The following is an 11,581-nucleotide window of genomic DNA, read 5'->3' as shown; positions in this document are numbered from 1 at the left end:
AGACTAAACTTTTTTCTCAAACTAAAGGTTAAGTTTCCTGTTATTTTTAAGTCTCCAATTTTGTTAACTTTACAGCAGCGTGAGAGGGCAGAATGTTTTCCTACGGCAATTAAAGGGTTAGTTAGATAGATCTGTCGTTGTAACTGAACGCAAAGACAGACGGACAAAGTTTTAACACCTGTTACAGAATGAGACACAAACTGATTTTCAAAGTTTATTAATAAGTTGTTAATTGCAATATAAACATAACATAGGGGAAAGTAAGAAGCCCGCAAGCAATTCTCTATCAAATAAATTAGATGTATTTCATTGAATACAACATTGTAAACGCCTTCTACAATATAGGCTACGGATAAGCACCCTTCAGCGTGAAGTACCCTGATTTTAGCACACATAAGGGACATTAATTTGCCCGGAAGTGTTTCGAGAAGCATATCTATGAGATACATAAGGAGAGTCTGATCTTTAGAGAAGTTTTGCAGTCCTTTCACCAGGGTCTCCAGACGTCTGAGGATGCAACAGATGGATGGTGAATCAAGGACAAGTCTTCTTGGAGCTGTTGGCTAGGCGAGCTGGAAGGTTGCTGTAGGTTTGCTGTAGGATTTGGAAATGGTTCCATGTTTTTCCCGCACGCTTTAAATCCAGGATTGCAGATTTGGTCCGGAGATGAGTGAGGGAATGAGTCCACAGCTCCCGAGGACGCGGCATTGTTTGAAGGCATGTTCCCATGGCTCACTGAGGAGACCGGAGTCTCAGCAGGTTGGAGGTTCACTGTAGGCGTCTTCAGCCTGGGCTGACGCGAATCTTCGCTGGATCGAGGCAGTGACTTGAGTAAGTGATTCAACAAACGCGCCCCAACAGTTTTGTCCATCCAATCGCAGGTTAAAAGCAGGTTGTGAACTTCATGCATACACTGGATGTAGCCAGCACTATATCTCTGCTGAGCTTCAAGTCCAATTTTAGTATCGGCTAAAATAAGACAAGGAATAGGTAAATGAACTGCCTGCTTTTTATTTCCCAACTGTAATACTGTATATTCATAGATACTCCAATTTCAAAGAGAAAAATACATTAGAATGAAATAATTTAACATTTCCCCCAGTAGTATTTCTTATAGAATGGTTTACATATATAATAAATATAACATATTTTCCTGCATCTTCATAATACCTTCCTTGTGTTACACTTAACTCCGAAAATCGGTAAAAATAAGATATTGATATATAACTCACCAATCATCCTGCTGTTTTGAACATTCTGAAGATGTTTTACGGTCATCTCGAGGATATCTGCTTTTTCAAGTTTTGATTGCTACAAAATAATGAAAAGATGTTATATTGTGCTTCTTATGTGTTTGAATAAATACCAATAGCATAGATACATTTAAGGCAGAAGAGCAAGAAGCAGAGCGCAGATATTGCACTTACATCCAGGCGAAAGGCACCGACTACTGTTTCTTTCAGTTGATCGAGGCAGTTGTTGATCCGTTCTCGTCTTTTTCTTTCGATGAGAGGTTTTCTTAACTGCAGGGCAGAAGTAAACGGGATAAGCAAATGCCAAAGTCGCAATCTCAGTAAATACCATTTGCCAGCTTCCAAAAGCAACTTGCTTGACAATGCACTCTTCTTACCTTGCGTTCCTCTTTAGCATTGGAGAGTTTTTCCACGTTGTTGCTAAAAGTTGTCGCAGTCATTTTTTCCACCGATCTGCAGACTGGAAGGGAGATTTGCTGCAAGATGCTAGCTAGTTTCAGACTGTCTGAAGCTGTGATGCCTTCTCGCTCTCTGCTGAACTTCTATTTATATCCATGAATTAGCATGTGAATGCGTGAGTTCCTCCGCTCAGCCACTTTCCCACACTTGGGGTCGCGGCCAGAGGCGAGTGTCCATCAATCAACAGTGACAGCTCACTGCTCGCACTCAATGGCCAGCCTGCCCGCCCAAAGAGCGACAGATGGCTAAGGCCAGGAATCTCTTCCAGCCCAATCTTCTCTTCCCTTCAGCACTCAGAGCAGTTCGCATGGCTTTTCAAATCACCTCTCCCGACATTCCCATGGATTTGGTTCGCAGTAAGAAATGAGATGGTGTTACTCCTGTTACACCTGGGAACTCCGTCCCTTTTCATTCCAAAGAATGGTGTCAATTTTGTTACTGCAAAACGTGAAATGTATCCGCCCTTTCCATTCACAGCTGTTTGAGTTCTTAGTTGGGCTTGTATCATTTTCCTAGTTGCATTGTCAGGGCTGTCTGTTCATTATGGAATGGAATACAGTGAACTCATTTTGTTTGCATTTTCTAGAAACTTACTGTATCATGCTTTTGAAATAGTTTATGTACTTTAGACAATACGGTGGATGGACCCATATAGAAAATCACCCCCCGCTCCACTTTTGTAAGAAATAATGTATTGACTATTGTTAGAGCAACCTTTTTAAATCAATTGACAAACTTCCATGAGTCTTCCATGAGAAGACAATGAGAAATCACTCATTTTGTTTGTAAAATGTGACGTAAACCATTTAAAAAATGAACAATTTCATATTTAGAATGCTCGGCAGACTAGGAAATTTTATTGGCAACTTACTGAAGGGCCATTTGAGGTGAACCCATGCACAGAAGGCACATTCAGCTGTGTAGTTAGAACTGGATATTAATACTATTTAAAAATATTACTGCTTTTTCATTTTCTTAATCAAAACATTTTCGCTGGAAATTTGTGTTTTGAGATTTCACCTAGTTCATTTTTTTCTGTTAACTGGAGAATGTTGCATTTTGTTATTATGTAATGTATTTTCGCAGATAGCCAGCACTCCGGGTTAAAGGGCGGGCTGCACTGTGCTGCAGTTCACCTCGGTTATCTTTCGGGGCTGCTTCATGTGTGTGTAACGGACTGCACCAGGAGGTCGCTCTCTCTCCATTGGTCCCTTTGCGAATCTTCCATTCGTGGGCCTGTCATTCTGACAACAAGCTAGTTAAACCAGGCAGGGGTGAGACGTGAAGCAACACAATATGTGACTCCCAATTGGAGAATCACACACTTCATTTCACTAACAAAATGCCTGCGTCCTCATTTTGATTTTGTTTTCAATTAATTGCTAGTTGGTTGATTTTTTTTGTCACATTTGGGGAAGACTGTAAGGATTTTCAGTTTGCGTCCCCGAGTGGAGGAATGGTGCGTCTGCACAATAGATAAAAACACAGACCGAAATATTCTGGGGTTTTCCTGACCTTGCATTTTAATTTGCATTGTGGCATTACAATGCACAGAATGAATCAGTAATATTTGTCATGTGACGGCATTCAAATTGCCCTTAATTTCAAACAGCAGCCCTGTCAAATGCCGACTCGTCTGACTTTTATTAATGTAGAAAATTGAGTGAAACTGTGCACTATTTTAGCCAATATTTCTATGCGGAATTCAATAATGATTCAACTTGCGGGGGGGTGGGGGGGGGGGTGCATTTTCCCTGTTACAAATTGAAAACACGATTTTAAGGAGCAACTATGTATGAACTGAAAAGGTCACTCTACACGCAGTATCTTTAAACATTTATATCTTTACGTTACATATGCCAATTAAGTGCTTGGATTTTAAACTCTAAAACGGCAACATGCTTCAAAATATTCAAACTAAAATTTCATTTCATTTCCAAGTTCGTGGTTTCATTTAACAGGTGCAGTTCCTTAGAACAGAACGATAGCCTGACGATTAACAGCAGTGGTAAATCTCTCCAGTCTTGTAAGCATGTATTTTAAAACCAGCACTTTTTAAAATGTCCATCACATTCCCTGAAGCGGTTGGAAGTGGTTTTGTGAAGGAGCTCGGGCTGTGAACACTGCGTCAGATATTGAGGCAGATGTCCATTCATTCACTGCAAAGTTTTCTTCTTTTTTTGGAAATCCATCGCAGCGGTTGTGTTTGCCTTAAGACACGCGACTGCCAGGCGTATGAACGAACGTGGGAAATTCTTCCGAACAATAACCTTCTTTCACAATATTTCCTAACAACCGTCCAGATTAACTGCGGAGACGGTGCTGTGCAGCGAGTGGATGGGGACCAGAAGGTGAATCCTTCCAGATGGCGTGACACCAGTTTAATCACTATGGCAACCGGGACACGCTTACATCACTCCAGTGGCTTTCGAGAATTACATTTTTGTATTTACTCAATCCAATCTACTTCTTTAATTTTAAATATTTTAATCAATAATTGTTTTGTTCCTTTTAATTCACGGGAGACCAGTACTATTACTCTTGTATCAGATTTTACGGACTATAGACCCACCTCACCATTTACTTGAATCATTGAAAATTGTAAAAAAAAAAAGACTTATTTCGTCTCGTATTAACTGAGATGGAAACATAGGAAGAGGACGAGGCCATTCAACCCATCGAGCGTGCTCCCCCATTGGCTTATCTGCATTTTAGCAACAAAAATCTATCCTTCTCATTGTTCAAAGCTCCACAGGCTTTTGGAGAGAGTTCCAGATTTTCACGACTCTTTGTATATACAAATATACTTCCTGCTTTCCCTCCTAAATGGCCAGGTTCTCATTTTGAAATGCTGTCCTCAAACTTAACAAATCTAACATCTATGATACATCTGCAATCAAAATCGATCAAACGTCGTTGAGACCCTTATGAATTCTACATTTTCTGCCAGTAGGTCGTTGTCCCGTGGGTTTGTTTGGAGCCAATGCATTCAAACAATCCGTCCCCTTCCCATCTGTCGCAATAGGTTTCAGTCATTCCCATGCAGGGTGCACAAAGTGCTTTAAAAGGCAGTGCATGGAACATCCAGCAACATCCTATTTAGACTGTGGGATTGTGTGATACGACATCTCATGACCTGACATTGTTCGAACTCTTTCCCACGCCCGGAAGCTGAAGGTTACACTGCAGGTCTTTTTTAAATGGTTTAACGCTCGTTTTCCATGAATTCATTCTCATTTAGTTACCATAACGCCCCGCACAAGACTGAACACCACGATTAAAGAGCGAACGCTGTCGTTTTTGTGATGAATTCGTTCATTCCATCTGATCAAGGTTGTTCAGCACGTGCCCGGAGTCTTCATTCCCTTTTTTATGTAAAAATAACTTTTTTTAAAAAAGAAAATGACAGTGAATCATATTAACATACTTAAATACGCATGACGAAAGGAAATGTAATAATTATCTGTGTTAAAATTAACACTTAATTTAACACATTCAAAGCAACCAATTTGTACGATTTTAATCTTTAATGGACCAGAAATGGGAAGAATTGCTCCGGGTCTATGTGTGGTCAAATGATAATCACTCTCTTTTTGGGTGCCTTTAACCATGTGCGTAACAAATCTTAGTCGCTGGAGAACAAACCCAAAATACTGGAAATACACAGCAGGTCAGTCGGCATTTTGTAAATGAGGTTCTGGTGTGTGATTCACACTGTCTCTTCCAAACCAGATCTTGCTTTCCTTTTCTGAAGGTTGTTTTCTCCCAGTCCTCTGATGTTGCGACTTCATAATCTTACAATGATAGATATTAAGAAGTTGAAACAAAGTTACTTTTGCACTAGCTGGGGACATTCGTGTTTCAGTGAAGTGGATTTGCGTTGCTGCTACATTCATGATGTGAAGATTTGATTGGCAACTGTTAACTGAATGTCACAGTTTTAAGATTAAGATGTTTCCTGAAAAAAAAAGTAAGCCTTCCCCCACCCTCGTGTATACTATTCATGCCGGTGATGTATCCGGGCTCTTAACATAATAGCCAAAACATATTTAATAATTATTTACGCAGTATTCAAGGTTTTCACTATATGTTTTATGCATTGGGCCCTGATTCAACACAGATACAACTGAGTTCCGAAGAAGGGTCACTGACCCGAAACGTTAACTCTGCTTCTCTTTCCACAGATGCTGCCAGACCTGCTGAGTGAATCCAGCATTTCTTGTTTTTGTTACAGATACAACTGGATTGGTCAGCGTCAAACTGCCTGAGGAAGAGACGAATCATCTATTTTTCCACATGGTGAGGGTGTACAAACATTACTTTTTGGAGGGGGCGCTGGTGTAGCTTTTGCAACCTCACTAATTTACATCCATTGAATGGGCAGTGGGTGGCCATCTTCTTTGTACCTTATTCGTATCACCAGAGTTATCAATAGTGGTGGGCAGAGAACCCCTGCCTGAAATAAGTAGGAAAGTTTAAATGAAAGATGTGACATGGGAGTTACATAACACTTTCTGCATCACTTTCCTGCATCTTTACCTGACAATGGCCCAAAGGATAATAGTCTCACTGAAAGTGGATACTATAAGCCTTGCCTAGCCCCTCACATTGGAAGATCTGAGTAGAGTTTGCTAGTAATTTCCTCCCACCTCCAGAATAGTAGTCTTGGTGAAAGTGGGCCTTAGAAAGAAAGACTTGCATTTATATAGTGCCTTTTACAACCTCAGGACATCCCAAAGCAGTTTACAACTAATGTTGTACTTTTGAAGTGTAGTCACTATTGTAATGTAGGAAATATGGTGGCCAATTTGTGCACAGCAAGGCCCCACAAACAGTATTGACATCAGGACCAGATAATCTATTTTTTAGTGATGTTGATTGAGGGATAAATATTGGCCAGGACACTGGGGAGAACTTCCCCGTTCTTCAAATAGTGCCATTGCATCATTTATCTCCACGTGATTTGGCAGGGCTTGCTTCATATTGGAAGATCCGATTGGAGTTTACTAATAATCTCCTCTCATTTCCAGACAGATAAAATTTACATTTTGGGGTTGGCAGGGGTAAACAGAAAGGCTGGAGGCCTTTAGGCTGCAATTTTGTACGGCATTTTGAAAGGCTGCAAAGCTGATAGCCTTTAATGCTGCTGCAAGCCTCTTTACGGCTAAGATTCCACTACCAATTTCAGGCCCATTCTTAGGGGAATTCCTGTGCCAGGGTGGAGGGAGGAGTACATGGAGGGAACATTATTAATTTGAGCTCAGAAATATGGATGGGTTCAGGTCTGTTTGGGTGAGACACAATCCAACAATCCAAGGTCTGCTTAAGTGGAGCGGTAAGGAAAGCTCAGGGCCTTCCACTTACCTGGAAAGAGTTGGCAGTGGCAGACCTGTGAGGAACATATCTTTAAGTGCCGGAGTTTGGGAAAAAGAATCAAACCATGACATCACAGGAAAGTGGTGAGTTGATTAGCTGGTGAGTATTTGCTGCTTGGGAACTCGGTCTAAAGAACTGGGAGTTTAAAAACATTAAAAATATTAAGCATTAATCACAAGTAACCAGTAGGCAGCTGGTGAGTCCTTATCTTTTTCTTAAAATAAATTTTATTACTATCGGTGAGGTTATTACTACTATTGTCAGCAATTTATATTTTGTAGGGTATATTAATATTGGTAAGGTAGATTAGTATTGGTAAAGTTTAGTATTAGCAGTGGTAAGGTTATTATTACTATTGGTAGGCTTATTAGTGTTTGAGATAGAACTGCAATACTGTACTAATGTGCCTCCTGGCTTGCTGTTGTCATGTGACCTCTACCATGAGGCACTCACTGCAGGCAGCTATCACAAGTTCAGTTCAATAAAGACACAGTACAAGCAAGAGTGTTGGCCTATGAGATCGTAACATGGTGTCAGAGTGGAGCTGAGATTGAGTGTTGAAGAGCTGTATAGAAGCACAGCTACTAAAAGAGAAACACAGGAATGTTCAGAGCTGATGAAAGCTGCTAAAAGTCACAGGAAGCCACAAAAAAGGAACAAAGAAACAGGCCACAGCTGAAAGCACTGGGTAAGACATAATGGCTGCAAATCTTCCTCTACCTGTGCTGGTCAAAATGAAAGGTGATATGAAGCAGAATTGGCAGTTTTTCCACTTGCAGTGGCAAAATTATGAAATTGCAACACATTTAATTAACAGAGCAGAGCAGCTACAAGTAGCTACACTTTTATCACTGTTGTGGAGAGACTGTTACAAAATGTACTCAAAGATAAATCTCTCCAAAGAACAAAAAAAAGGACAGCAGAAATTTTGAAAGCCTTGAAGGCACGCTTTGAACCCCAAGTGAATGTAACTTATGAATGATATGTGTTCATTATTTGGGCCCAAGAGGAAAAAGAGTTAATTGATCAATATGTGACTGCATTAACACTCCTCACAGAATCCTGTGAATTTGCACAACGAAAAGATGATCTAATTAAAGACAGGATTGTATTAGGCATAAGACATCCTGCAGTGAGAGCACATCTAATGAGAGAAGAGAAACCTACTCTCAGAAAAGCAATTGATATGTGCTGAAATACTGAGGTTGTAAATCAGCAGCTAGAGCATATTCATGGCAGAACAGACCAGGTCTTCCATTAAGCTGATAGACAGGGCAGAAAGATCATGACAAAAGGCAGGATGTAAATACTGCAGAGGACATCACACAAAGGAAAATAAGGCATGTTCAGTGTGGGGAAAGCAGTGTTCTCACTGCAAGAAGCTGAATCATTTTGCACACAAGTGTTTGGCTAGAAGGAAGTACAACAAGCAGGTGCAGATGGCCACTGGAGAGATATCAGCTGAAGATTCTGACGAATCGCTGTGCACCATACAACAGGTTGGTTCAGTCAGGTCGATAGGTGCTAAATGGTTTGTGACTGTTGGAATGATGACTGCAGAAGGAGAATATCAAGTCAACATAAAACGTCAGGTAGACATCAGTGTGTCATGCAACATCATGACCTTCACATATCTGTGCGAAGTGGCTCAACATGGCGATCCAAAAATTATGCCCTCAAAAGTAAGGTTGAGGCTATTTGATGGCATCATACTAGTGCCAAGAGAACAGGTTACTCTGAGAGCCCAATGCAATGACAAGAATGAAGATCTGGAGTTCCAGATTATAGATGGCAAGCAAAAGCCACTTATCTCAGCAGAAGCAAGTCTAAAGCTTCGACTGGTAACTCTCAACGTGCAAAAAGAGATTTGCAACATGTCGCAGCACACTAAACGATTGACCACAGAACAGATCCTAGAGGAGTACAATGATGTATTTACAGGCTTAGGATGTCTTTCTGGAAAATATCATTTCAAAGTAGATGAAAGGTTAAGACCAATTCAGCATCTGCCGAGAAAAGTTCCAGCTGCCCTCAAGGCCAGCCTGAAAGACAATGTAGAAGAGCTGGAAAAGAAGGGAGTAATCAAGAAAGTGACAACCTCTACAGAATGGATTATAGGCATGGTAGCAGTGAAACAACCCAGAAAGCTGGAATGCATCGACCCAAAGGATCTAAATAAAGCTCTGAAGAGATCTGACTACTCCATGCCAACCATCAAAGGAATTTTGCCACAACTTACAAGGGCAAAAATCTTCACTCCCTAGATGTGAAGGATGGTTATTGGCAAGTGAAATAAAAACAAGAAATGCTGGAACCACTCAGCAAGTCTGGCAGCATCTGTGGCAAGTGAAGTTGGATGAAAGCAGCAGTTTTCTAACTACATTCTGGACGCCATTCGGGAGATACAGATGGTTGCGCATGCTGTTTGGCATTTCGACAGCTCCAAAGGAGTATCAACGCAGACAGCATGAGATAGTTAGTGATCTTCCTGGAGTGGAAGCTACAGTGGATGATCTGCTAGTTTATGGATGCGGAGACACAATGGAAGAAGCCATTGCTGACCATGATCAAAATCTAGTGCGACTGCTAGACAGAACTCACCAGATGAACCTGAAGCTGAACAAGAAATAATTGCAATTATAGATGCCCAAAGTCAAGTACACAGGCCATGTACTAACAGCAAAAGATCTTCACCCCTTTCCCGAAAAGGTGAGAGCAGTAGCAGCGATGCAGCGACCAACAGATGTATAAGCAGTGCAACCATTTGTTGGATTCGCCAACTATTTAGCAAAATTCTTGTCCAATTTGTCATTGGAGTGTGAACCATTATGCCAACTCACTGCCAAGGACATGCCATGGTATTGGGACACAGAACAAGAAGCAGCGTTCACTAAAATCAAGCAACTGGTGACAGCAACGCCAGTGCTGAAATACTGTGACGTAAATGATGAAGTTACCCTACAGTGTGATGCCAGTTAGACAGGATTTGGAGAAACCTTAATGCAGCAAGAACAACTGGTTGCATTTGCATCCAGGGCGTTAACACAAATGGAATAATGCTACGCTCCGATCGAGAAAGAGTGCCTGGCCATTGTCTTTACTTGTGAACATTTTCATCAATACCTACTTGGAAGAGACAAAGTGACAGTCGAGTCTGACCACAAGCCGCTTCAAGGCATTTTCCTCAAGCTGCTACTATCTGCTCCAAAGCGTCTGCAAAAAATGTTACTCCAGTTACTGAGATGTCATCTGGATGTGACAAACAAGCAAGGGAAACAGATATACATCATTGACATGCTGTCGAGAGCAGCACTCCCTGTGAAGAAAGTAGAGGATGCTATGACAGAGTATGAAATCTTTCTGATTCAGCTGCAGTTCGACATGCTCTGGAAGCCAGCAACCCAGCAGAGATATTGAATCTGCCTTTCTCAAATCAAGCAAACTACCCAACAAGATACAACTTTCCAAGTATTGCAAGAAGTAGTGATGAAAGGATGGCCTGAAAGCATCAAGGACATTCCTGTGGTCACACAGAGAAGAATTGACAGCCCAAGATGGCATCTTGTACAAAGGAAATAGAATCATTATCCTTCAGGAGTTGAGAGGAGAGATGTGAAAGCGCATCCATGCAAGCCACCAAGGAATTGTGTCGAGTCTGAGGAAAGCAAGAGAAGTGCTCTGTTGGGCAAACATGAGCAATAAATCCAGGACCACATCAGCCAGTGCAGCGTGTGAAACGAGTACCAAGCTATGCAAGTTAAAGAGCCACTGATTACACATGACATCCCAGACACACCATGGATGAAGCTGGGAGTAGACCTCTTCACTCTTGCAGGAACTGGTTACCTTGTCACCATGGACTACTATTCTGACTACTGGGAGACAGACCAGCTGACTTCAACAACTACTGGTGAGATTGTTGAATGCCTGAAAGTACACTTCAGTCATTTACAGCATTCCGGACATTGTGATGAGCGACAATGGCTCTCAGTTCACAAGTGGAAAATTTCAGCCACTTAACAAAGGATTGGGAAATTCAACACCATACATCATCTCCACATTTTCCACAGTCAAATGGAAAGGCTGAGGCGGCAGTGAAAATCACCAAAGAAATCATAAAGAAATCGAACAAATTCAGCATAGATGTATACAAGGCAATCCTCGAGTGGAGAAACACACCTACTGAAGGCATGGAAAATAGCCCAGTACAAAGACTAATGTCATGCTGCACTCAAATTAAAGGCTTGCTCGTGTCTGCAAATGAGGTCCGACCCGGCCCAAGTCCTTCCATTTTTTCCCGCGCCCGACCCGACCTGACCATCAGTTAACTTACCTTCCGTTTTTCACTTTGTTCCTTACCCGCACATGCTTAAAATAACTGTAACAAAACCACCTTTAAAGTCCGAAAAGTAAATTAACGTTAGAGTTACTTACCTGATGTGGTGATCGAGCGTGTCCGATCCGGCCCGACCCGACCCGAGCCCAAATGCTGG

General features: G+C 41.5%; 1 protein-coding gene across 1 annotated transcript; it reads right to left on the bottom strand.

Moving 5' to 3' along the window:
* Window positions 1–487: 487 nt before the first annotated feature.
* her8.2 (hairy-related 8.2) lies at window positions 488–1,693 on the bottom strand. The gene is made up of 4 exons (XM_068041417.1): window positions 1,631–1,693; window positions 1,428–1,523; window positions 1,233–1,311; window positions 488–969 (listed from the first exon to the last, which is right to left on the bottom strand). The coding sequence occupies exons 1-4, from the start codon at window positions 1,691–1,693 to the stop codon at window positions 488–490; spliced, it is 720 nt and encodes a 239-aa protein (XP_067897518.1).
* Window positions 1,694–11,581: the final 9,888 nt, after the last annotated feature.

Source organism: Heterodontus francisci, chromosome 11 (assembly GCF_036365525.1).
Source record: "Heterodontus francisci isolate sHetFra1 chromosome 11, sHetFra1.hap1, whole genome shotgun sequence".
NCBI classification, from domain to species: Eukaryota; Metazoa; Chordata; class Chondrichthyes; order Heterodontiformes; family Heterodontidae; genus Heterodontus; species Heterodontus francisci.
Note: the sequence above shows the minus strand (reverse complement) of the source record. Positions and strands in the feature narration are given on the sequence as shown.

Excerpts from the sequence above, each read along its gene's own strand:
- her8.2 (XM_068041417.1), bottom strand. The coding sequence starts at position 1,693 with ATGACTGCGACAACTTTTAGCAACAACGTGGAAAAACTCTCCAATGCT. Across the intron at positions 1,312-1,427 it reads TCGGTGCCTTTCGCCTGGAT|CAATCAAAACTTGAAAAAGC; the intron begins GTAAGTGCAATA and ends ATTATTTTGTAG. Across the intron at positions 970-1,232 it reads TCAAAACAGCAGGATGATTG|CCGATACTAAAATTGGACTT; the intron begins GTGAGTTATATA and ends GTCTTATTTTAG.